This window comes from Somniosus microcephalus, chromosome 1 (genome assembly GCF_052327205.1).
Source record: "Somniosus microcephalus isolate GS21.2 chromosome 1, FLI_Smic_1.0, whole genome shotgun sequence".
Taxonomy (NCBI): domain Eukaryota; kingdom Metazoa; phylum Chordata; class Chondrichthyes; order Squaliformes; family Somniosidae; genus Somniosus; species Somniosus microcephalus.
The window spans coordinates 104,540,000-104,565,398 of NC_140987.1; the positions used below are offsets into that span (position 1 = coordinate 104,540,000).

At 42.6% G+C, this 25,399-nt stretch overlaps 1 protein-coding gene across 1 annotated transcript in view; it reads left to right on the forward strand.

Annotated features, from left to right (window-relative positions):
- The window catches only part of LOC147124270 (A disintegrin and metalloproteinase with thrombospondin motifs 19-like), a 719,202-nt gene that overhangs the window by 191,214 nt on the left and 502,589 nt on the right, over positions 1-25,399 (forward strand). Inside the window, exon 8 of the mRNA XM_085984458.1 lies at positions 8,462-8,567. Coding sequence (XP_085840584.1) covers positions 8,462-8,567 — 106 coding nt within the window. The remainder of the gene's footprint in view (positions 1-8,461; positions 8,568-25,399) is intronic.

Genomic DNA, 25,399 nt, shown 5'->3' on the forward strand with positions numbered 1-25,399 from the left:
ATAGTCAGCATTGCTCTCATCTTTGTGCTGGTTTCTTTTATGGAACTTGAATCTTTCTGCTATCAGCAGTGGTGTAGGGCTTAGATGTTCCTGTAAGATGTGAACAATCTCCTCAAAACTTTTCTCCATTGGTTTAGCTGGGGTAATTAAATTCCGCAATAGGCCGTACGTACTCGCACCCATCAGATTTAATAATACCGACACCCTCTTTCCATCAGCCACTTCATTTGCCTTGCAGTGCACTTCAATTCTTTCCACATACGTGGTCCAGTCTTCTACCTCGTTGTCGAAAGCAGTGATACTGCCACTTTTCGGCATCTTGGGCGATTTAAAATGGTGCCTCCCGCGCTTTTGCTTCTTCCCCAATGGAATAAAATGGCGCCTCCTTCGCTTTTGCTTCTTCCCCAACGGGATAAAATGGCGCCTCCCGCGCTTTTGCTTCTTCCCCGTACTGCCACGCTGATCCTAGCGTTCTACGGGGTAATGGCAGCGACCCGCAGCTTTGGCGCGTCTTGCTTTCCTTCCCCCCCATTTAGTTTCTCTCCGCTGTCCTGTTCTCGAGCCCTGTGCGCTCCACCCTCTCTTGTTTTCTTTTCCCGGCGACGCTGCGCGGCCCGATTTGTAGAGCCGCTCGATTGAGCTTGAGCCCGCCGCAGTCCGGAAGGGTCAGCGCGCTACCTGCTACCAGCACGATTCGCTGGAACCACAGTCTCTCCCACAATTCTCCAAACACCGATGGATTCTTTGGGCGGTTGCCCTCGGTCGACGCCCGTTGCTCAGACTACGGCCTTCCAGGACCTTCCTTTCAGGCGAGATCCCCGTGAGATGATGCCACACTGCAGGTGAGTTCGAACTTACTCGTCGCCACTGTAAAGTCCGCGCCTCAATCATACACGGACTTCGGGAGAACAGTTTAACAGGTACTTTACTGAACAAGAGGCAGCTTGAAACTGAAACTACAGAAGCCTGCTAGGGCCTTTTATACAGGGGTGGTCACTGCCAGTACTGCAGTCTAAGACCAGTTATTCCCTTAAAGGTACATACACAACAATGACAACCAATGAATCCACTATTTCCATGGCTCCCTCTTTTAGTACTCTGGGATGCAGATTATCAGGCCCTGGGGATTTATCAGCTTTCAATCCCATTAATTTCTCCAGCGCTATTTTTTTACTAATACAAATTTCCTTTAATTCCTCTATTTGGACCTGTGGACATGCACTCCAAAGTCCCTCTGTTCCTCTACACTTTTTTTCAATAATTTGTCCACTACCGAGGTTAGGCTGACTGGCCTGTAATTACTCAGTCTATCCTTTCTCCCTTTTGAAACTACGGTACAACGTTTGCAGTCTTCCGGCACCATACCTGTAGCCAGAGAGGATTGGAAAATGATGGTCAGAGCCGCCGCTATTTCCTCTCTTGCTTCTCTGAAAAGCCTGGGATAAATTTTATCCGGGTCTGGCGATTTACCTACTTTCAAACTTGCTAAATAACTTAATATATCCTCTCTCACTATGTTTATCTCTTCTAATATTTCACACTCCTCCTCCTTAACTACAATGTCTGCATCATCCCTCTCTTTTGTGAAGATAGACCCAGAGTATTTATTAAGAATCATACCCACGTCTTCTGCCTCCACACACAGGTTACCTTTTTGGTCTCTAATAGGCCCTACTCTTTAGTTATCCTCTTGCTCTTTATGTATTTATAAAACATCTTTGGGTTTTCCTTGATTTTATGAAGCAATATTTTTTCATGCCCTCTCTTTGCTTTCCTAATTTCCTTTTTAATTTCACCCTTGCACTTTCTAAACCCCTCTCGGCTTTCTGCAGTATTTAGCTCTCAGAATCTGACACAAGCTTCCCTTTTTTGCCTTATCCTACCCTGTATACTCCTTGACATCCAGGGAGCTCTAGATTTGGGAGTCCCACCCTTTTTCTTTGTGGGAACATATTTGCTCTGAACCCTCACTATCTCCTTGAATGCCTCCTACAGCTCTGACACTGATTTACCTTCAGGTAGCTGTTTCCAGTCCACTTTTGCTAAATCACATCTCAGCTTAGTAAAATTGGCCTTTCCCAATGCAGAACTTTTACTCCTGGTCTAACTTTGTCCTTTTCCATAGCTACGCTAAATCTAACTGAATGATGATCACTACCACCAAAATGCTCTCCCACTGATACCCCTTCCACCTGCCCAGCTTCATTCCCGAAAACCAAGTCCAGAACTGTACCCTCTCTTGTTCGGCTTGCTATGTACTGGCTAAAAAAATTCTTCTGAATGCATTTTAAGAACTCTGCGCCCTCTATACCTTTTACACTGATTCTATCCCAGTTAATATTAGGGTAGTTGAAATCCCCCCTATTACTGCCCTATTGTTTTTGCACTTGTCAGAAATCTGCCTACATATTTGCCCTTCTATCTCCCTCTGACTATTTAGGGGTCTATCGTACACTCCCAGCAGTGTGATTGCTCCTTTTTTGTTTTTCAGTTCAACCTATATGGCCTCATTTGATGATCCTTCTAACATATCATCCCTCCTCACCTTCTTACCTCCTTAAAAGAGGTGGCTACAGTAATAGTGGATGCATTGGTTTTGATCTTCCAAAATTTTTTAGATTTTAGACCGTCCGCAAATTGTAAGTTAGCAAACGTAACACCGCTATTCAAGAAAGGAGGGAGAGAGAAAACAGGGAACTATAGGCCAGTTAGTCTGACATCAGTAGTCCTTGATATTGATTGATCGCAAGGATCGCAAGCTTCAACAACTCTTGGATACCAACGTACCTCCGGATCCTTCTTTCCCTTCCCTTTCCTCTGACCTCAGCCCTCCTTCCAATCTCACCCTTTGCCGTGTTTTCACTATCCGCTCTGACCTTCCCCTCTCTGACACCAATCGATCAGCCCACAGCAAAGGCCTCAGCTTCATCCCCACCTCAATGAATTTTGAGTTTGGCACGACGCTGTGCTCTTCTTCCGTCACCTTTGCCTTCGCACCCGCTTCTTTGGCCAGGAGTCTTGACCCCGCACAGCGGACCCTTTCTCCCGCCTTCAGAAATCTCATTCTACCTGGACCCCTCCCTCTGGCCTCTTACCCACTCTAGATCTTTTCATTGGGAACTGCCGACGTGACATCGGCCGTCTCAATTTTTCTGCTCCGCTCACTCACTCAAACCAACCTACCTCCCTCTGAACTTGCAGTACTCCGTTCTCTCAGATCCAACCCTAACATTGTCATTAAACCTGCTGACAAGGGTGGCACTATTGTTGTTTGGCGAACCGACCTCCACCTTGTGGAGTCTGAACGTTAACTCTCTGACACCTCCTCCTACCTCCTGGACCATGACCGAACATCAAACCATTGTTTCCCAGACTGTCACTGACCTCATCTCCTCTGGAGATATTCCTTCCACGGCCTCCAATCTCATAGTCCCCCAACCCTGCATAGCCCAGTTCTACTTGCTTCCCAAGATCCACAAACAGGACTGCCCTGGTAGATCCATTGTTTCAACCTATTCTTGCACCATGGAACTGATTTCTTCCTATCTTTACTCTATTTTTTCTCCCCTTGTGCAGTCTTTTTGCACCTATATCTGCGACTCTTCTGCTGCCCTCTGCCACTTCAACAGTTTCCTGGTCCTAACTGTTTCCTTTTCACTATGGACGTCCAAACCATCTACACCTCCATCCCCACCAGGACAGCCTGGAGCTGAGGGCCCTCCGCTTCTTACTTGATCGGAGGCCCAACTAGTCCCCATCCACCACCAACCTCCTCTGCCTGGCTGAACTTGTTGTTATATTGAACAATTCTCCTTTGACTCCACTCACTTCCTCCAAATAAAAGGTGTTGCTATGGGAACACATTATGGGTCCTAGCTATGCCTGCCTTTTTGTGGGATATGTGAAACATTCTTTGTTCCAGTCCTACTCAGGCCCCCTCCCTCACCTCTTTTTATGGTACTTTAATGACTGTATTGGTGCCGTTTCCTGCTCTCGCCCGGAACTGGAATATTTCATCCACTTTGCTTCCATTTCCGCTCTTTCCTCGCCTTCACATGGTCCATCTCCGACTCTTCCCTTCCCTTCCTCGACTTCTCTATCTCCATTTCTGGGGATAGGCTGTCGACCAATATCTGCTATAAAACCACCCACAGCTATCTTGACTATACTTCCTCCCCGCTTCCTGTAAAGAATCTATTCCATTCTCCCAGTTTCTCTTTCTCTGTTACATCTGTTCTGACGATGCTATCTTCCATACTAATGCTTCCAATGTGTCTTCCCTTTTCCTCAACCATGGATACCCCTCCACCGTGATTGACAGGGCCCTCTACTGTGTCTGTCCCATTTCCCTCACTTCTGCTCTCACCCCTTCCCCTCCCTCCCAGAACCATGATAGGGTTCCCTTTGTCCTCACCTTCCAACCCATCAGCCTCCACATTCAGTGGATCATCCTATGCCATTTCCGCCATCTCCAGCATGAAGCCAGCACCAAACACATTTCCCCTACCCTTTTAACGTTCTGAAGGGACTGTTCTCTCTGCAACACCCTGGTCCACTCTCCAATCACCCCCCTCCCCTTCTCATGGCACCTTCCCATTGCAAGCACAGGAGTTGCAACACCTGCCCTTTTTCCTCCTCCCTCCTACCTTTCCACCATCCAGGGCCCCAAACACCCCTTCCAGGTGAAAGAGCGATTTACTTGTACTTCTTTCAATTTAGTATATTGTATTCGCTGCTCATGATGAGGTCTCCGCTACATTGTGGAGAACAAACACAGATTGGGTGACCGCTTTGCGGAACACCTCCATTCAGTCCGCAAGCGTGATCCTGAGTTTCTGGTCGCCTGTCATTTTAATTCTCTGCCCCACTCTCACTCTGACCTCTCCGTCCTTGGCCTCATACAATGTTCTAATGATGCTCAATGGAAGCTCGAGGAGCAGCACCTCATCTTTAATTGAGGCACTTTGCAGCCTTCTGGCATCAACAAAAGAAAATTACTTGTCAGAAATGACTGGGATATAAAAGAACTGCATAATAATGCATTAACACTTCAGAAACGTTATACGGTTATGCATCGACAAACAATCCAAAAGCCCAAGATGAGCTGAAAGAGGGATATCTATTTGTGCAATTTGTATTAATTTTAAAGTTTTCAACATATTAGCCCATCCCTCATGTCATTATAGCAATGGCTGCACAAGCAGCAGGAGTAGCGGCTTTCCTATGGCACTGACGTGCTGTACGTCCAGGTAAGTAATTAGAATATTAATCACAATGCAACCAGACAACCAACTAATATAAAGTGCTGTAGTTCTTTAGTTCACAGTATTAAAAAGAACGGAACAAAAACGGGTATCGTATTTTCAACTTCAATCACTTCCATTAATAAACGTTGTCTTCTTGAACCAGCACACCCCCCCCATGTAATATGTCAGAAATGCAGCACTTATTCACAAGTGCAGAAAAGCACATACACAATTTGCATCACTGAATTAAAAGCAAAAAGCAGGAAAAGCTATGATTTAACAGAAATAAACATTTGTCTTTCTTCCTGGACAGGAGAACCAATCAGACTGACTTGGAAATGTTTACTAATATGTTGACGTAAAGATGTTAATTTACGAGTTTCGCTTCTAATGTTATTCTCTCAAACATTCTCCACAATATTAATCCCTGATCTTATCACGAAAAGTGTTGAATTATTTTAGGTACTTCCCAATTTAATAGTGGAAAACAAACACCATTGTACTCTCAATTTTTAATCTCCTATTTCAAAAATTTATACCAAATCGAAATTTTACATTAAAGTATTTTCTGTACCTTTCTCAATAAACAATAGTAGTTTCTTCTAAAGTAGCTTCTTGCAATTTTTATACATCATTGCATAACTCGTGTTTCTATTAACACTCCACTAAACGTTTAAGAGGAAAACTATAATTACATTATTCCTGGGACTTGTTAGTGCTATAGAACAACAGAAAAAATAAAATGGTTTGTGTTTTTCCCCTTTTTTGGTTCTCTTCCTAAAAGTCTTAATGATATATTTTTTAAAGTCAATAAAAAGTAATATGTAACTCCTACAAATCCTTCTCTGCTCTCCCACTCCTCAACAGCATGGTTGCATATTTGTGTAAAGTTAATCATTTCAGTCGACCATTCAAAATCAAATATTGAGAGATTTCAATTTTTAAATGTTTTAAGCATTTCAGACCCTCTTTAAAAGCGTTTGGACTTCAAGACCTGGTTGAAACTTGTTCAGATGAGGGGGAAATTGATTTTTGTTTCTGTTTCTTCCAAAATCATATTCAAAACTTAGGGAGGTGGGGGAAGTGTTTCTAACACTCATTTTTTGTGAAAAGCTCATTAAAAATCTTTAAATTCTTTCAATTCTCATTGCAGCTTTGGCAGAAGAAGTTGCTCCAAGTGTCTCTCTCCCTCTTCAATGCAGTTATTAAACATACAACAAAAAAAATAAAATAAACTCTAATTCCAAACGGAGCTCAAATAAGAAAGTGAATAAAGTGGTTAAACTTCCTAAGAAGGCGGTGAGGTTATCTATCCCCAGCCTTGGCAATGAGTTGGGATCAGTTTTGGAGAAGTTGTTTCCTCTTTTTCTGCTGCCGTTCCCTCCGTCTCTCTCAGACTCTGAGTTACAAACAGGGGCACAAACTTTTTCCCCTCTCTCATAACATGATTTAAATAACCCTGATAGACCCTTTCAAAAGGGGGACAACAAATAGCAAAATTGAACTGGAACTTACCGCATCACTTTCCTGTTTTTTTCTGGCTTTAAACAATTTTCTGAATTAACAAAAAAATTCTCATTTATATTTCACCACGGGCATAAAACTTGTTTACTTTAGTCTCCTTCCAGTGGCCATTGTACATGTGCTGTGCCTCCACCTGTGTTGTTCCAAAGTGTGGCCAGCGCTCAGTCCCCAGGAATGGACTACATGCATCTGGACCCTCACCCCTCTCCCTCTTTTGCTGTCTCTCTCTCCCTCTGTTTCTTTCTCTGTCCCCCTCTCCCTCTGTTTCTCTACGTATCTCTCTCGCTGTCTCTCTCTCTGTCCCTCTCTCTCCCTATCTCTCCTCCCAGTCTCTCTTTCTCCCCCAGTCTCTCTCTCTCCCCCAGTCTCTCTCTCTCCCAGTCTCTCTCTCTCCCAGTCTCTCCCAGTCTCTCTCTCCCAGTCTCTCTCTCTCTCCCAGTCTCTCTCTTATCCCGAGTCGCTCTCTCTCTCTCTCCCAGTCTCTCTCCCAATCTCTCTCTCCCAGTCTCTCTCTCTCTCCCCAGTCTCTCTCCCCCCAGTCTCTCTCCCCCCCAGTCTCTCTCTCTCCCAGTCTCTCCCCCAGTCTCTCTCTCTCCCCCAGTCTCTCTCTCTCTCTCTCTTATTCCTAGTCTCTCTCTCCCAGTCTCTCTCTCTCTCCCCAGTCTCTCTCCTCTCTCTCCCAGTCTCTCCAAGCAGACTAGGAAGGGAGCAACTTGAATGTCATATTTTTAAGTTTTGTGATTTAGGCCACGTCAGTCTCATGATGGAGAGGCAAGGTACTGCTCCGAAATCCCGCTGACTCTGGAGCAGAATGCCGCAGTAGCATTGTTACTGGTGCAGGCGGCTAACCCTAATATCGATTTAGGACAGGATCAGGCCAAAGGCAAATGGCCAGGCAGAAGTCCTGCCCAACTCACTTCTGGCAGTAGAGCAGGGCTTCTGGAATTTCGACCCTATATTATTTTATACCTGCTATGATTTTTGTAAAAATACATTAAACCAGATATAGTAATGTTGAAAAGGTTCTGGTGAAATGTCAGCGAACAGAAACGTTAACTCTGCTTCTCTCTCCATATATGCTGTCTGACCTGCTGAATGTTTCCAGCATACCTGTTTTTATTTTAGATTTCCAGCATCTGCAGTACTTTGCTTTTGTTTTATAGCAGTGATGGAATCTTGGTAGATTTGGGCATGAACTTTGAAAAGATACTCCTACGTAACTCAAAATTAAAAAAAAAGTTTAATCATTTAATTTTATTTGAATATAAATTGCTTGAAGCTGTTGAAGTTTGTTTACTGAAATGCCAAAAAAGCAAAAATTGCAACTGCTGGAAATCTGCAGTTTATTTATTATTTACTGTAGTGCCTATTTTGTAATACTTTGCAAGAAATATTTTTTTAAATATTAATAACTTAAAACCTTTAAAGGAAGTTCTCTAGGGTTGCACATTTTCCCTCTAATCAAACTCACATTTTTGTTACTTTGTGTCTCTTTTGCACTTTGAAATGTGTCCCAACCTTTATGGCTCAGAGGACAACATTAACATAAAATCCCTTCAGTCAAAAGTACCTACAACTGTTATTTTTTACCATTAAAAAGATATAACTTCTTTATTACTGATTTTTGTATTCACCAGTATGAGTTACTATATTATTTTTATTTTGTCTTTATATGTATTTTCTTTTGGCAGGTATAGCATATCTTAGTGGGATGTGCAGTGAAAAAAGAAAGTGCGTTCTTGCTGAGGACAATGGACTGAATCTAGCCTTTACAATTGCTCATGAGATGGGTCACAAGTAAGTAAGAATCAATATTAACCATGGGGTTGATTTTAACTGCTCTCATCAGACGTCAAGCAATTTTCCTTTCCATTGACTTGAATGGAAAAGAAAATCAGGCAGGATATAGAATGAGCAGCCGGCCCACTGCCACCTGATACCCGCCCAGTGGGAACAGTTCAAATTCACCCCAATTATTTAAAATTAAGTTTTTTATTCCTATGAAATACATATCTTTTGAGACCGCACTTGGACTTTTAATATGGAAGAGAGTGTTTAGTTAATGTCTTGATCAACTATTATCTCAAGAGGAATAATCAAGCTAAGGTACGCTACAAACTAGGACTCATTAGCACCATCATCGCATGACAGATTTGTATAGAATCAAATAAGTCGTCACATTAATTCTCTATCTGCGGGTTGATCAGTCATTTTTGCTCATCAGTGTTTACTATAGAAAAGATAATGGCCCCTAAATTACACAGGTGGTGATCCAGCCAGTAGCCTCCGACACTGACACACGCCAGCGACACGGTGGGCCGAAATTGAAATCCTCTTCGCCGGTAAATGAGGCCCGAGGCCCAATATCAGGAACACCTCAGGTGCAGGGATCATTGCCTGCGCCCAGTTCGCACCTTAATCATAGAATGATACAACACAGAAGGAGGCCATTTGGGAGAGCGAGCCAACTAGTCCCACTCCCCCACCTTTTCTCCATAGCCCTGCAAATTTTTTCCCTTAAAATATTTATCAATTTCCTTTTTGAAAGTTACTATTGAATCTGCTTTCACATCCCTTTCAGGCAGTGCATTCCAGATCACAACAACTCGCTGTGTAAAAAAATGTTTCCTTATGTACCTCTGGCTCATGATATTGAACACCTCTATTAAATCTCCCCATAACCTTCTCTGCTGTAAGGCGAACAACCCCAGCTTCTCCAGTCCCTCCACAGAACTGAAGTCCCTCATCCCTGGTAATAGTCTAGTAAATCTCTTCTGCACCCTCACTAAGGCCTTGACATCCTACCTAAAATGTAGTGCCCAGAATTGAACACAATACTCCAGCTGGGACCTAACCAGTGTTTTATAAAGGCTTAGAATAACTTCCTTGCTTTTGTACTCTATGCCTCTATTAATAAAGCCAAGGATCCCAAATGCTTTTTTAACAGCCTTCTCAGCTTGTCCTGTCACCTTAAAAGATTTGTGTACATACACCCCAGGTCTCCCTGTTCCTGCACCCCCTTTAAAATTGTATAATTTAGTTTAAATTGCCTCTTCTCATTATTCCAACCAAAATGTATCACTTCACACTTCTCTGCATTAAATTTAATCTGCCATGTGTCTGCCCATTTCGCCAGTCTGTTTATGTCCTCCTGAAGTCTGTTACTATCCTCCTCATTGTTTACTACATTTACAAGTTTTGTGTCATCTGCAAACTTTGAAATTATGCCCTGTATACCCAAGTCCAGGTCCTTAATATATATATGTCAAAAAGAGGAGTGATCCTAAAACCGGCCCCTGTGGAACACCACTGTATTCTTTCCTCCAGTCTGAAAAACAAATATTCACCATTGCTCTCTCCTTTCTGTCCTTTAGCCAATTTTGTATCCACACTGCCACTGCCCCTTTAATCCCATGGGCTTCAATTTTGCTAATGTCTCCTTTTGATCAGCCTGTAATAGGCATACATGTAATATGTAATAGGCATATTTATTCAGTCCCAAAATAAAAGAGGTAGATAGATTCAAATGATGGTCAAACTTAAGACTTGAGGCAATTGCCTGGTGCCGAGGCACATGCTTGACTGTTTATGCTACTGGGTCACCTTGTTCTGAGTTTATCTTTGTAACAAGTTGCTGATTGTGTCTACGGTCTTGACTGTTTTGAATTAAACATTAGTCAGGGCAGAAGGTTTGAGGTCAGTAGCCAAGTTACACAATAAAAAATTCAAATATTCTAACAATTAATGACATTGGTAGTTCCTGAAGGGTACATGATGTAATATAATAAAAGTTTATAACCAACAGTTTCACCATTAAACCTCTTCACGCAGAAAAAGAAAGTGAAAAGTGAGATAAGTCATGAAGTAATGCAACAGATTTTTTTAAAGCTCGGAGAAAAAAACTAGGATTTTCACACATTGCACATGATGCGTGAAATGGTACGGCTAATGAGACATTTAATTAGATAAAGTAGACTGACATACTAGCTATGGCACAAAAGTGGTGTTAATACAGTAAAGGGGAGAGATATAATGGGGGTGAAATTGGTCTTCAATAGTAGTGAAGTGTGCTTATAGCGAGTTTGCTGCCCGTTTTACAACATGTCCAATTTTCTCTTCCACTGAAGTAAATGGAAAGGAAATATGAGCGGTGCCAACCAATTTCACTCCCAATGTTTGCAGCTAGAATAACTTGAAATGGAAGGCCGAATTAAGAGAATAAAATAAATTAGAGGTACAGAAAAAGTGGTATGATGACAGAGGATCCAGTAAATGCTAATGAAATACTGGGGACTGGTGACTGTGAGGCTTGGTTTTACTTTTATTTGTTGATCAGTATCACAAATAAATTTGTTGATCAGTATCACAAACACTGTTAAATAACACAGTTCTCCAAATTATTGCTTGGTAAGTGAAATAGAGCACATTTAGTTTGAAAATATTGTTAGTCATCAGAGCTTGATGTGCTGGGTTGACTCTGACTCCACTGCGTCTAGCAGTTTCTCTAATTTAGCCAGAAGGGTACTTTTTTCTATTAAAGGTCATGCTGGGAATGCAGCAGAATATGTGATATCAAGAGAGCACAAGGGGCCATTAGGTGATGAAGTTGCATTTAAAAGAGTGAGCTGTGCTGCATAGAACAGCACTTGGATATTAGAAAGGTTGGCGGGTATACTGTAAGAAAGCTGTTCATTAGAGTCAACAGAAGTTGGGAAACCGAGAATAAGAGAATTTAATTGATTCTGTAAATAAAACCTAGATAGGTATGAGTCACAATATAGGAGATAAAGTATGGTACAGTACTAGATAAAAAGTTATTTCAAAGACAGGTAACAGTTAGGCATAAATGGGAACTTTTCAGACAGGAAAAAAGTGGGGTATCCCAGTGGTCTACCTTGGGACCTTTACTATTTTAATACATATTTATATATTTGGTTTGGACAAGGATGGGGAGCAGATTAAATAATTTGTAGCGAGGCAATCAGATTTCGAAGGTAAATATTTTACGTAACTGGACCAATTGGCATCAGATGTAGCCCAATGTGGATAAGTATAAAATAATTAATAAAAGAAAATAATAAGGATGACCATTGCATTAGTAGATGTTTCCACTTGTGGGGCTGTCCAAAACTAGAGATCATAAATTATAAGATAGACATTAATAAATCCAATAAGGAATTCAGGAGAACCTTCTTTACCCAGCGAGTGGTTAGAATGTGGAATTTTCTACCACATGGAGTGGTTGAGGCGATTAGCATTTAAGGGGAAGCTGAATAAGTACATGAGGGAGAAAGGAATAGAAGGATATTCTAACAGGGTTAGACGAACTAGGGTGGGAGTAGGCTTGTGTGGAGCATAAACACCGGCACAGACCAGTTGGGCCAAGTGGCCTGTTTCTGTGCTGTAAATTCTATGTAGCAAAGGAAGGACCGACATGGGCAATCGTTAGGGGAAAGTGTGTCTCCTGCCTGAGCATGGAATGTCATTGAGCCACTGTAAGAGAATTTTGTCCTCCTAGTTGAAGAAAATTGAATTACAGGAAACCTTGAAAAATACAAATACATTTGTGTTTATGTCTGTGGAGGAGATGAAGGGCGATGAATAGTATAACTAACTATTCTGTTATAAAACGATTGTCGTGCAGAGAACGTGTACATAGGATCCACAATAGGCGCTTCACACAAAAGACTATCTTTGTGGTTTCCCAATTGTTTAGTGTAGACAAAACCAGTTAGCACCATTTGGCTGTTTATTTATTTATAAGAATTCTGGGTTAGTATTTTGACATGATCTGAACTTTGTTAGGGTAATTGCATCAGACATTTAAATACATTTTGTGAAGGCTTTGATGCAAAACACAACAAATCCAGGTTCATGAAAAATTCTGGACACAATCAGAATATTAAGTTTCTTGGTCTAATTGCCTTTAACAAGAAACAAATTTGTCTTTATTATAATGTATGTATTGTATAGTCCAGTTGCATTGTGTAATTTTAGTCATAACAAATCCGAAAACAATCTAGCTATTTCGTTAAATCTGTTTGGATGATATAATGAGCAGACAGGCGGCTTGGATGACTTCTTGTCTATTTGTTAGCTTGCCAAAGAAACTAGAAAGGGATTTGTCATGTCTTGGCAACCTTTGTGTACATAACAGCAATATTCAGCTATGACAAAATTTCTGGATCTGAAGCTACGGGTTATTGTTGAGGTCAACCAATCCTAGGGAGAAAAAAAAGCTGTCATGGAAAAATTATATCACCGAAGCTAGTGAATTGAGAATAGTTTAATGTAATTGGATTGAGTGCCTAATTTTCATCCTAAACAAAGTTAAGTAAGATAATGAAAGCCCACGCAGTGTTATGTCTGATTAAAAAGCAAAGGACACTGCATTCTCTGGAGCTGACCCCATGATCTTTGGCAAGATAAAATGCCTAGTAGAATCAGCCAACTAAGAATTTTACAGCAATGCGTAATTTAAGATTAAAGTATTTCTGTTTTTGGAACCTAAGTAGGAGTTAAAAGATAAATTACAGGCATTAAAATTCAAACCCATTTTCTACATTGTTTTAAAGAGTGCCACGTAGTTAATATTGCTTGAACCTTGAAACAAAGAGCAATTGAAGCAATTATTTATTCTAATTTTAAAATTGAACCTCCAACTATTTAACGGTAGGTGTTAGGAAACCATTCAGGTACATTGGGGAACAGATATTAGAAAAACAGAAAGGTGAACTGAGGTCCAGCAACTATCCCAAATTAAATAGAATTGATACTGTAAATCCCAGGATGTAAGTCACCCTTTCATGGTACCTATTTTATGATCTGCAAAGTTCAAGAAGCATCAATGGAGTTGTTATTTTTTTGCTGTTCAACATGCAACATTTACATCAGTGAAACAAATACTGTAGGTTTTATCAACATCGGCATCGAGTTCAACAATTTCAGACCATAACCTCTGCTCCTACCATTTTTTCTCTCTCTCACATGACAGCTGTCGATCATTCTGCCGTTGCCATTTACACTTCATCTTTTGTTTCTTAACTTGTCCCATTACCATCTCCTTTTGCCTTGCACCATCGTCCCTTTTGTCTTTTACTCTCTCCTGCCTTCCATCCTATCACAGACCTTCCCTTTTGTTCTTTCCTCCCCTCCCCCCTTTCCCTGCCCCTACACTTGCTTAAAAACCTGTTACATCTCCAACTTTTTCCAGTTCTGACGAAGGGTCATTGACCTGAAACGTTAACTCTGTTTCTCTCTCTACAGATGCTGCCTGACCTGCTGAGTATTTCTAGCATTTTCTGTTTTTATTTCAATTTTCCAGCATCTGCAGTATTTTGCTTTTGTGTTTGTGTGTGACTATAGGTTTTATGGTAGGTTTGGATCAAAGATACTGGACAGCATTTTTACTTACTTATGTGTGCGACATTAATGGAAATAAATGTGCAAAAAACATGTAAAAGATTTCATCCTATTCTACATGAATGTATAGACAAAAAACTAACTGCAAACATTTCTACCAGTTCAGAAGTTCTAGGTGTGATAGGACAAGATTTTATAGTACAATGAATAAAGATGTCAGGTTTGTCAAGTTAACCTACACCTTGTCTACAGCATATGTTCTTCATTCCTGCCTGGACACCAGAAAGATCTGATCTGTACAACAACAGACAATGATATTCCGTTCTTATTTAATGAAGTACAAATCAAGTGGGGTGAGATGGAGGGTGTCTTTTCTTTCCTAAGATAGAACTTCCTTTCGCCTGGCACTCCATTCAATGGTCTTGCTTATAATGGGTCAAAACCAAAACAGCTGAATGGATTTGAGTGACAAACAACCCTGAAAATGAAATGTATGATCTTCTGCCTGAGATCATTATTCATGTACTGAGTTGCTGGGTCACCCCTAGAACATAAAATGTTATGATCAATCATCAGGATGAATGGCTTTGTTTGAAGCTGGTGCATTGGGTCAGAGATTCAGTCCAAGTACTTCATTCGAATTACAAAAACACCAGATGAGTTACAATTGAATTTTTCACCATAGTGTTTGATCTCAATACCTTATCTTCCAGTTCTGTTTGATCTCTCCAGAGATCTGGAGAAGAGAGATTACATGTGTAGAGTATTCTACTCTTTTAATTCCACCCTCTTCCAAATTTATCCAGGTCACATACCATTTTGCAGCAAAATGGGTATGGTAGGCATTCTGCACCCATGTTGCTCTGTAACTGGCTTCTAGGAGATGAATGTTTGGCCTGGGGTGATTCTTTCTTTCTGCTTCGTATTCTCTTTCTCTCGCTCTCCCTCTACTTGGCCCTCGTCACATGGCCGAGACCGGGAACTCACTATTTTGGGAAATGCAGATGTAAATGCCATACCACTCTGTTGTAATTACATTGGAACATTAAAGCCGAGATGTTCCGATCAGCATTACCTTACTTCTGTTGTTAACCCATTTATTTTAAACGTGTTAATGCTGGTATTAAACTAACACCAAATGGAAAGTCTAGGCAGTACAGCAGCATTTCAGTATACTGTATTTCTGTGGTTGAACAAACCTTCCAATTTATATTTGTTGATTTTTTTTTAATGATTGATTTCTTTGCCCTTTCAAAATTGCAGAAGTGGAAAGTATAAGCATAAGCTTTGTTACGGATGTGTATTTCTTTCTGAAGACCTCCATTTCCTCCAAGCACTGCCTGTAGCCTAAAGGGCGGGTGGGCAACTTGCCTTCAGGTTTTTATCAATGCTACTCTTGAATCAGCCAGAAGCATGGGAAACAGGCCCATGAATGACTGTTGCTCCAATTTATTTCTTCTCTATAAAGAAATGCCTAGCTTCGGCTTGGCATGGGAGTGGGTGGGGGATTTTTTAAAGGTATAACTGTGTAGCTATTTTTGGCAACAATTTATGCATTGAAATTAAGTTGTAAATACTTTAAAGACTACTGGCTTTTTGATCTGCCAAGTAGTAGCTATAGGTATTTTAATGAGTCAAAAAAAAGACCAGTCCTTACATAGCACCTTTTTTTCTTTAGCTATATTAATGATTTTTGGAGGCCAGATGTGGCTAAGAAATAGAATACAGGAAACTTTTTTTTATCCGTCACGGACGGGACCGACGTGGTGCCGGTTCATCAAAAATTCCGGATAACCGAAAGCTATAGTAAAAGATACGGAGCTGAGAGCTCCGTATAAAGCAACAAACCCAGTTTCAGAACAATGGCCACAAGTTGCAAGTGTTTCTGTAGCTTAGCAACAGCTGCAGCCACACCCTTGCACAGCAACAAATGGAGGAAGGCAAGTAATAAAAGTTACCTGAACCTACTCCTGAATTTTGCCGGTTAACCGAAATTTCCGGTTATTTAAATCAAAATCAAAATTGCAGAATTAAATCAAAAGTTTCCTGTACCTATCTAGCATTTTAAGTGCAAAATTAGTCATGCACGTGCTTAGGTGTAGGGGTAAATCGTAGCCTTCACCACATGAATAAGGGACACAAAATCATAGATGCTAAAGTGAAGTTGGGCTAAGCTATATGTAAACAAAACCATAGCATAAATAATACAAGTGTATAAATGAACTGGTTACCATTAGTAAATACACTATAGTCCGGTATAAGGACTTGTTCTTTAGTTCCCAGTGTACTTGTGCATTGGAAAATCATCCACTCAATAAACCATGACACTTGCTCCACAGCTTCATCTTACAAGTTCATCCAGCACTTGTGCTGACCAGTTACTAATGGATTTGATTTAATTAATATGCCTGTTACTGCTGACTGAAAATTGTTTCAAAGTCTGTACCATGCTTATTACTTGCATGTTGTTTGGAACAAAAACACTAATGCAGAGTGGTGATATTTATTTATAAAATATTTCATACCTGTTTTGTTCATTTGCTTCATAAATGTTCTGCAACATTTGAAGCTTTCTTTGTGTACAGGAGTGGCTAACAAACTATGCCATTAACAAATTGGAATTGGTTACCTAAAGCTGTACACATCCCGTTAAAAAAAATTATTCTTAGCTCAATATCTTAACTCTTTTAAGGAGCATTTAACAAATATTTAATTATATACTCATCTAACACAACAACAGACTCACGCTGAGGATTTTACTGGAAAAACAGGACAGTGACATTATTGTGCAGCTTCGCTTTCACCTTCAGCTGAAATTTCTGCGGGACTTTTCTCAACTCAACCATCTGCCGTAACCTCGGCGGAAGAGCGGCAGAAACTCCAGAGAAATGGCATAAATGGTTGTTTCCGCAATTTCTCTGGGGATTCTAATGATCTGCTGAAGTTATGGCAGATGAACGGGCAACCCCCGTGGATCAATGTACATATCCCTCCAAAGAATAGGAATCAAAGGAAGCAACAAAAGACAGAACTTGCATTTATATAGCACTTTTCATGACCTCATTTACATTGATTTGAGGAGTAAAAGTTAGCCAGGACTCCAAGAGATTTCCCCTGCTCTTTGAAAAGTGCTTTTTTATCCACCTGAACAGGTAGATGGGGTTTTGATTTAACGTCTCGTCCAAAAGATGGATAAAGGATTCCATTTTGACATTATCTTCCCTAGTTGTAACATATGATTCAACATAATGTTAACTAGATTCATTTCTAATTATTGAATATTGAGCAACAATATGGCCTTACCATCTCTAGCAGCAAAGATGGGAATAAAGTACTTAGCATTGTAGTATAAAATAAAATAATCCCTTCAGGAGAAATATGGCTTTTTTTGGTCTGATCTAAAGTGTGATCTACATTCCAAGCTGCTTTATGCTGCTTCTGGTTAGATATATGTCAATAATGATGACCAGCCAAAACAGCAATAATTTCCTTAGTGCTCCCAGCACCTCACTAGGGAAAAGAAAACCATTACAATCTAACTGGAACAGACAAGTGTTGATAGACTGCGGTACAGACGACCAAACCATCAGGGCATGAAGAATGAAGACTGTGTTGGAATGTGAAATGGAAAAATATGCAAGCAGTTCTAGGGGAACAGGGTTCATTAACAGTGTAAGAAGCCCAGGGAGTACACCAACAACTAAAGCAATAAATTAGGCAGCCTAAATAAACACAACATAAACCTAACTAAAGGTACAAAAATGGAATGACAGGAATGTTTTGGGCTGTTCAAATGAGAAATCAATATAGAGTTGAGCAGGATCAAACCCTCAAAATAGAAATAAAAACCATCATCATCTTTGAAGTATGTTTCTTCATAGCGTTGCTTGGTGGATTGTGCGTCTTCATCTCTCACAGTCCTCGGCTCTTCTCATGGCAGAGAAGATCGCTATATTCTGGGGCCTGAGGTCAGCTGTAACAGTCGAGAGTTAAGTGTTTTTTAGCCTTCCGGGGGGTCATTTCCAGATCTTTGAAGGACAGGCTCTGAGTACCCTGGAGGTACTGTGTCACCAGTAGAGCCTAGCCACGTGCCCAAGCAATGATAAACACCTTTTTGCAATTGTGGCACTAAGTGAAGGAAACAACAGAGGAAGAATTCAGCTTCACAAACTTAAGAATTTATATTTTATATATATTTATGCTACAATACCTGAAATGGTCCTTGCATAGTGAGAAGATGGATGTCCTGGTTAGACTCTATTTTAAAATCTGGGTACTGAAGGATCAATGGGACTCCATGGGCTTGATTTTGCCAGGCCCAAGGAGGCGGTATTGGAGGCGGGTGAGTTGTTAAAATCGCCAAAAATGGCGGGTGGGCCTGATCCCACCTCCGAGTAATTTTCCCAAATGCGTGTTTTCTGACTCCCTTTCCATCCCGCCTCTTGGAGGCGGGATAGGCCCTTAAGGCCCTTAAGAACCACTTAATTGCCTCTATAATCCCATTTTGAGAGGCCTTTCCGATTTATACACATTCCCCCCATCCTACACACCTCCTCTGAAACATGCCAGGTAATGCTGGCGGCCTCACAAGTGGATTGCTTACTCACAGCTGCAGCTCCACCATTACAAAGGAGTTTTCGCCAATGATCATTTGCAATGATCAGTGGCAAAACTTTGTTGTTTCAGGTCTGGGGGAACTTTTAGCAGGCATACTCAGTGTTGTGGAAGTTTGGAGCCTGACACCCATCTCCAGTGTGACGTCCTGGGAAACCCCTCTCCCCACCTTGATTAAGCGCTTCCTCAACTGAGGCATATACCAGAAGCATGGTGACCATTTAATTCCTTTTCTCCTGGACATCAGATTCGGACGCAGAGCAGCTGCAGCAGCAGCAGAACCATGAGCAACAGCAGCACCAACAGCAGGAGCATCAACAGGAGCGCTAAGCTGCTAGTCACCCACCTGAAGATGCACAGGCCAGAAGGCGCCAGTGTGCGACAACATTGCTGCCCGGGATGCAAGGGACGCACTCATCCTGGCCAGATTTGCTTAGCCTGCACAATCAAACACTTTAGTCTCGTTCCTTCTTACCAGAGCATCGACAAGGGACAAGAACCTGCGGAATCCTATCACTCTGACCACCATTCTGACAATCGCAAGGCGCCCTAAGTCCTCAATGTGAAAGTCCCATTTTCAAAATGACACAGGCCACAACTTCAACAGTTTGCCATCAAAACACTTTGGGCTGGATTTTCATTGAGGAGGCGGGTAGGAGGTGGGGCTACAACTTTTGGGGTTGTAGTCCCGCCTCCATCAAGTTCTAGCCAACCCACGCAATTTTGACTTGATTGACCTTGTTGAGCCCGCCCAGCAGGCTCAGCAGGCCAATTAAGGGCCACCCGGCAACAGGTGACGTCACAGATTGATATTTCATCTGTCAAGACCTTTTGACAGATGAAATATCAGTGTTCGACAGCTGTTTGAAGCTGTCAAACACTGACAATCTGTACTCCAACTTAATTCCTTCCTCTCGGGATGATTTAGAGATCTGTCTGGAACAGAAAGCTGAATGCTGCAATTTTTGACAGATCGCGGCCATTCTGCTTTCTGTGCCGGTGAGATGAGGGACTCCCGAGACCTGAAGGAAGGAAGGCTGTAAAGGTAAGTAAAATTTCTTTAAACACTTTAAACACACCAAACACACTTACCTCTGCACTCATGCACCCATCGCTCACCTGAACACCGGACATCTCGACCCCGCCAAGCCCTTCATCCCGATGGCCCACCTCACTAACTTGGCGTGGTATGGAACCATCGTGAATCCCACATTTCACCAATGAAAATAGGGATTAGGCTAAAAACTGCCTGTTAACTACCTGCACTAATCCCCTTCCCGCCTCGGGGAGGCGGGTCCCAGTGCGGGTCGGGTACCTGCCTCCTTTGAAACTGGCATGGAGGCGGGTTGGGGGCGGGATGGGTCCTTGCCCCCCGATTTCGGGATTTTAACCCCCCACACGCCTCCAATCCCGCCTCCACGGCCCAATGAAAATCCTACCCTTTATAATACAATCACAATGATGGCTGGTCCAAAAACAAAACAACACAGCACCCAAGTGATTACCCTTGTGACTACTTGTGCTTTATCCTCTTACGTGTGCTCCTACGTGGTGCTTCCCCTGTGGCTTCAGCAGATGTGGAGGCCCCTTGCTCACTCTCTTGTTGCTCCTGTCTCGACACTTTTGGCGGGCGTCCTCTGGGGTGGCAAACCTGTGTGGGCTCGCCAACAGTCTGCTGCTCCTGCAGCTGTGCAGGGGCCGAGATGCCCATCTTAGTTGGGTGAGGACTCTGGTGGGGCTCTGACCGAAGGCTTTACAGTGGCATGGTCATGTGAGCGCTTGGAGAGGAGCCCCCACTTCCTTGTTTTCTGCCACCAACATCCCTCTCATGGGTCAGCCCCACTTCAGTGCTAGCAAGTCGCTTGACAGCACCTTGCTGCAGGGGGGCCATGAGGACCCGTTTCTGCACTGGAAGTCCTACTTCAGAGGATTTGCATGAAAGTCTGGTTTATTTGCTCAATAGCTGACCATCGCTCCTCAAGAGATGTCATTCTATTCTGAACAATGACCATGTTTTCAATACCCTGGCGACTAAGCTCCTCCATGGATGTAGCCATCCTCTCCTCTACCATAGCCATTCTCTCCTCTATGGTAGCCAGCCTTACCATGGAGGTAGCCAACCTTACCGCGGTGATGCGTTCATGCGCCAATGCCTCCACAAAGGCTCTGCTCATGTTCGTGATGGACTCCTCCATTCGCTCCACACTCGCAGCGACCCTGGAGACAAAACCTGCCAGAGACTCCTGCACCTGTTCCTGGAGTTCCAGCACCGCTCTCCTTCTGGATGGACCTGGAGACACAGGGTCGACATGCAGCTGAGCCGAGGACTCTCCATTGCTGTCACTGTCTCCACCGTCTGCTGATGCTCACTTGTGAGCTGTGATACCCCAGGTGACAACACTACTCCATCTCGCGAAGTTCCCACCGAGGTGTGAGTGTCTGTGCTGGTGCTGGGTGTGCTGAATTCTGCTGACGCTGCGCCCTCAGAGGTTGCAGCTTTCTCTGAGGAGTCTGGAGGCTCAGGCTGTTCTTCCTGGATAGTGGGGACGGGGGCTTTCGATGGTCCTGTGGGGGAGTAAAGGAAAGAGTTAGCGATGTGAGGCCAAGGTTACATGCACATTGAATATTGCAGATGATCAGAAGTCAATCTGTTAGAGCATCAGAATCATTATCAGTGACTCGTGCTATGTCAATGAGAGAGATTCCAAACTATTCTGTCACCAGCTTGTTGTGATGCACCCATCTGTCCATCCCCCACTTGGGTATCCTCCTCGATCCCAGCAATATCCAGGGCCGCCTCCTCCCAGGGGGTGAGCTGGGCTACTGAGGGTGGCCCTCCTCCTGTCATGGCTCTTTCCCTCTTATTGTGGGCTCTCTTTTCCTGCAATGAGGGACACAAGTGGAGTTTGAGTGAGAATGAAGGAGTGAGTGTCGAGAATCCATAGCATAGATGCTTAGAAGGATACAAAGGATCCTCCCTGTGTGTTGAAAGTTGTTGTTGTCATGGCATCACAGTGATAGGGAGTGTGAGGGCTGCATGGTCGAATAGTTAAGTGAATGTGACCATAGAGAGAGAGGGAAATGGGTAAGGGTGCGGGGATGTAAGTGTCAAGTGGGATGTGGAGGAAGAGGTTGGCAAAGCAGAGTGCTGGTGAGGAGAGGCGATGGGGATCAAATTGAGGGTGATGGGAAAGTCATACTCACTTTTCCTGTGTGGAGAAGATCATGAAACCTCTTCCTGCATTGCAGCCAGGTTCTGCGGCTCAGCAAAATGGAGTTGACAACCTGGGCCACTTGTAGCCGCACAGTTTTTGTCTGCTGGGGGTGGCTTTTTTCTCTCTGAGGAAGGGAACAGCAGCTCCTTATTACAGCTGGCCCCGTGCACCAGAGCTTGGAGGGAGGGCTCATCAAACCGAGGAGCACACTTTTGCTTGATAGTTGACATTTTCCACAATTCAACTCCTTCATATAAATTGCAGAGCCTTTGTAGTCTTCAGAAGAATCAAGGCTGCTTGCAGGCCTTAAATCCAGCAGCTTTGATGACATCATCAGAGGCGACTTTCTGTATGAAAAGACTCACTGGGCCAGTGGTTCCCACACGCAGGAAATCAATTGCTCAATTAGGGAAAAATCCCACTTTTTCAACACATCACTTAGGAGTCGGGGTCCTGATATGATTTCCACCTGACACGCCCCAGCCCGCCCACTCTGACAAAATCCAGCCCCATGGTTCAGCTGTTGCAGTACTCAGCACTTCACAGCACCCTGATGTAACAGACATAACAACCAAATAAGACTATGGCATCCAGTTACCAAGGAAACACTGCTGCTTAGCTGAGTCTACTTTATAGGCATTCCTCATCCAATATGAATTTTGGTGATGATATATGTTTAAAATAACAGCAGTTATCTTGACTTGCCAGTTATAAACAAGGTGACTGAAAACCTCTTCAGTTGAGTCAGATTCGAGTTGTAAATTGAAAACAGTATTAGAGATAAGTCAAGTTGGGCAGTAACCTATTGGGGCAAATTTGCATCTTTACTGCATTTTTCAGTCCTTTGAAATCAACCTTGCGGTGAAGATGAAAGTTTACCCCAATGTTTCTTAGTCAGCTGGATATTATGTTTTACACCACTCACTATTGTGATATTAGCAAGACTAGGAACAATTGAGGATCAAGAAATACATGTTTCTTTCTGGATAATATGTGTGTGGAGCACAGACAGTTGAAGGAATCAGCTCAGAGTAGTGGGCTAGACTATCCTCCACCATCAGAAGTGTGCCTGTGCGACCCTGTCATGATTCTATTATATTATCCTGGGCCAACTTCATCTTATTATTGGTAGCAGGCTCCCAGTGCTACTTGTGCGCTCTATTGGGAGCCTGCCTCTGGGAGGAGGAGGAAATTTCAGTGCTGCTGCACCGTTAAACTGACTAAAGTGTTATTGGTGAAGTATAGGAAAGGAGTACTTAGCTTTTTGGCACCGATGGAAGGAGGTCCAGGCTCCATGAAGGAAGTATCCTTGGCAGTGATCAGCATGTCCAGCAACCTCCATAAGACTATTCAATGCTGGAAGAAGTTCAACAACTTCACCTAGTTAGCGAAGTTAAGAGGACGCAGTCACAACTTGAACCAGTGCAATGTTAGAAGCATGTTTCACATTCCCACTCATTTTGCCCTGCGTGTCTTATATACCATGTGCTACTTCTCTAAAATATCCAGAAGGGAGCACGAGAGCCTTCACATTCCTTTTATTCCCCTGCAAGTGTTCCTTCACACACAGCCTAATAGGAAGGCAAGCAGGAAAAGTCTTATGTAGTAGCACATTTCCTACACCAGATATCACCTCCATTAAGGAAGGATTACTGCTGCCCAGACAGAAATGCAGCATGCTTTTTGGCAAGTTGAGGATTCCCTTAGAGAATGCTCTGCATAATGGTTCTTACGTGGTTGACGTGGTTAGTTGTGGTGGGGAGGCAGCTGTCTGGATTTAAATGTTTTGTTCTTTCACAGCGAAACATGGCGGTACGACTGTATATGCAGTAGCCGCAGATGGAACTTGGGAGAAGGATGAGCTTCTACTCCCAATATCTTGCAGCTGGCAAAGGGCTCTCATGTGCTTCATCTTCTTGCAAAAGGCTCCCGGCTGTCTGCTTACCCTGCTGGGCTTGTGCTCCTTTACCTTCCTCCTCCTGACCAAGCATCTGAAATCCTCTTTGAAGTGACAAATTATGGAGCATACAGCCCACCACCATGATATGAGCACCCTGGCAGGATTGCACTGAAGTGCTTTCCCCGATCTGTTGAGTCACCTGAAGCATACATTCAGAGGCAGTGGAAAATCTGAATGGGGCTTAGATGGGCAAAAGATTGGCACTGGGCTCCCCCACTCCCTTTTGCACCACTGTACAGGGAAGCATCACATTGTTTAGTCATGAAGAATTCTGTCTATCCAAAATTTGATGTAAGCTCTTTTTTTGTGAAGGCCAGATGTTTATTTTAACTTTGCTAAACAGCTGTTAATGTTCACAGTTAATAGTCCAACGTTAAAATCTAGGACACAATGAGATTTTCTGAACTAAACATGCCAGTACATGCTGGAGAAATGTGCTTATGTTCTATTTTCCAAAGAAACAAAACACAAAGCAATCAAATATTACGACTCAGTTATAGTTATTCATAAGCAATTGTTTGCTTACTGCACCCTTACTAGGCCTCTGGGCTGTTTGCAAAATTACTTTGTAAGATTGTGCCACACCTACTAAGTACAAGATGTTATGTTTCAGGATTGTGATTGAATGAAACAATGAGACAGACATTCTTCATCAACCATGATGTTCAGTGCAGTTTCCTGATGTTCCAATAACAAAAATTATGTGGCCCAATGGACTGTATCAGTTGCAATAGTCACTTCAGACTTTAAAATTGTCAAGAGATTTTAAATTAATTTTACAATGTAAATTATTCCCATGACATTTTAAATCTGAATTGACTCAGTGCTCTGCTGTTGAGAGCGTGATCGGCTTGCTTCCAAATCCCCCCTTTTGTCAGTTGCTAAGAGGTTCGAGGTACCACTCCAGGAGGATGTCCCCAGCCAGATTTTCCTCCTGCCATTTGTTTTGTTTTTCCCCAACCATTCCTTGATGCTTCCCTGCTTGGAAGGCCTCAGATCAAATGCTGCCTGGAATTGGCAATCGAACATCACTCTTGGCACTGAGCAGCCATGCTCTGTTGTGCAATACCTTCCCTTGAATGTTCAAGAGTTAAACATTCTGCTTCATTATTATGAAGATTAAAATGCATTAGGTAAGTGGTAAGTTGGAGGTGTTGCAATAAACCTACATGTATTCTTTGCAAGGACTTACAGTTTTAAGGAGTTCACTGACTACATAAACATCAGCAATTTATATTGCACCTTTCATGTGGAAAAATATCCCAAGTGCTTCACAGAGGCATAAGGAAAAAAAAGAACACTGAGCCAAAGAAAGAGAAATTAGGAGGGGTGACTAAAAACTTGGTCAGATAGATTGGTTTTAAGGAGGGTCTTAAAGGAGAAGAGGGCAATGGGGAGGCAGAGGGGTTGAGGGAGGAAATTACAGAACATGGGGTCTAGGCAACCAAAGGCATGCCTTCCAATGGTAGGGAAAAGTG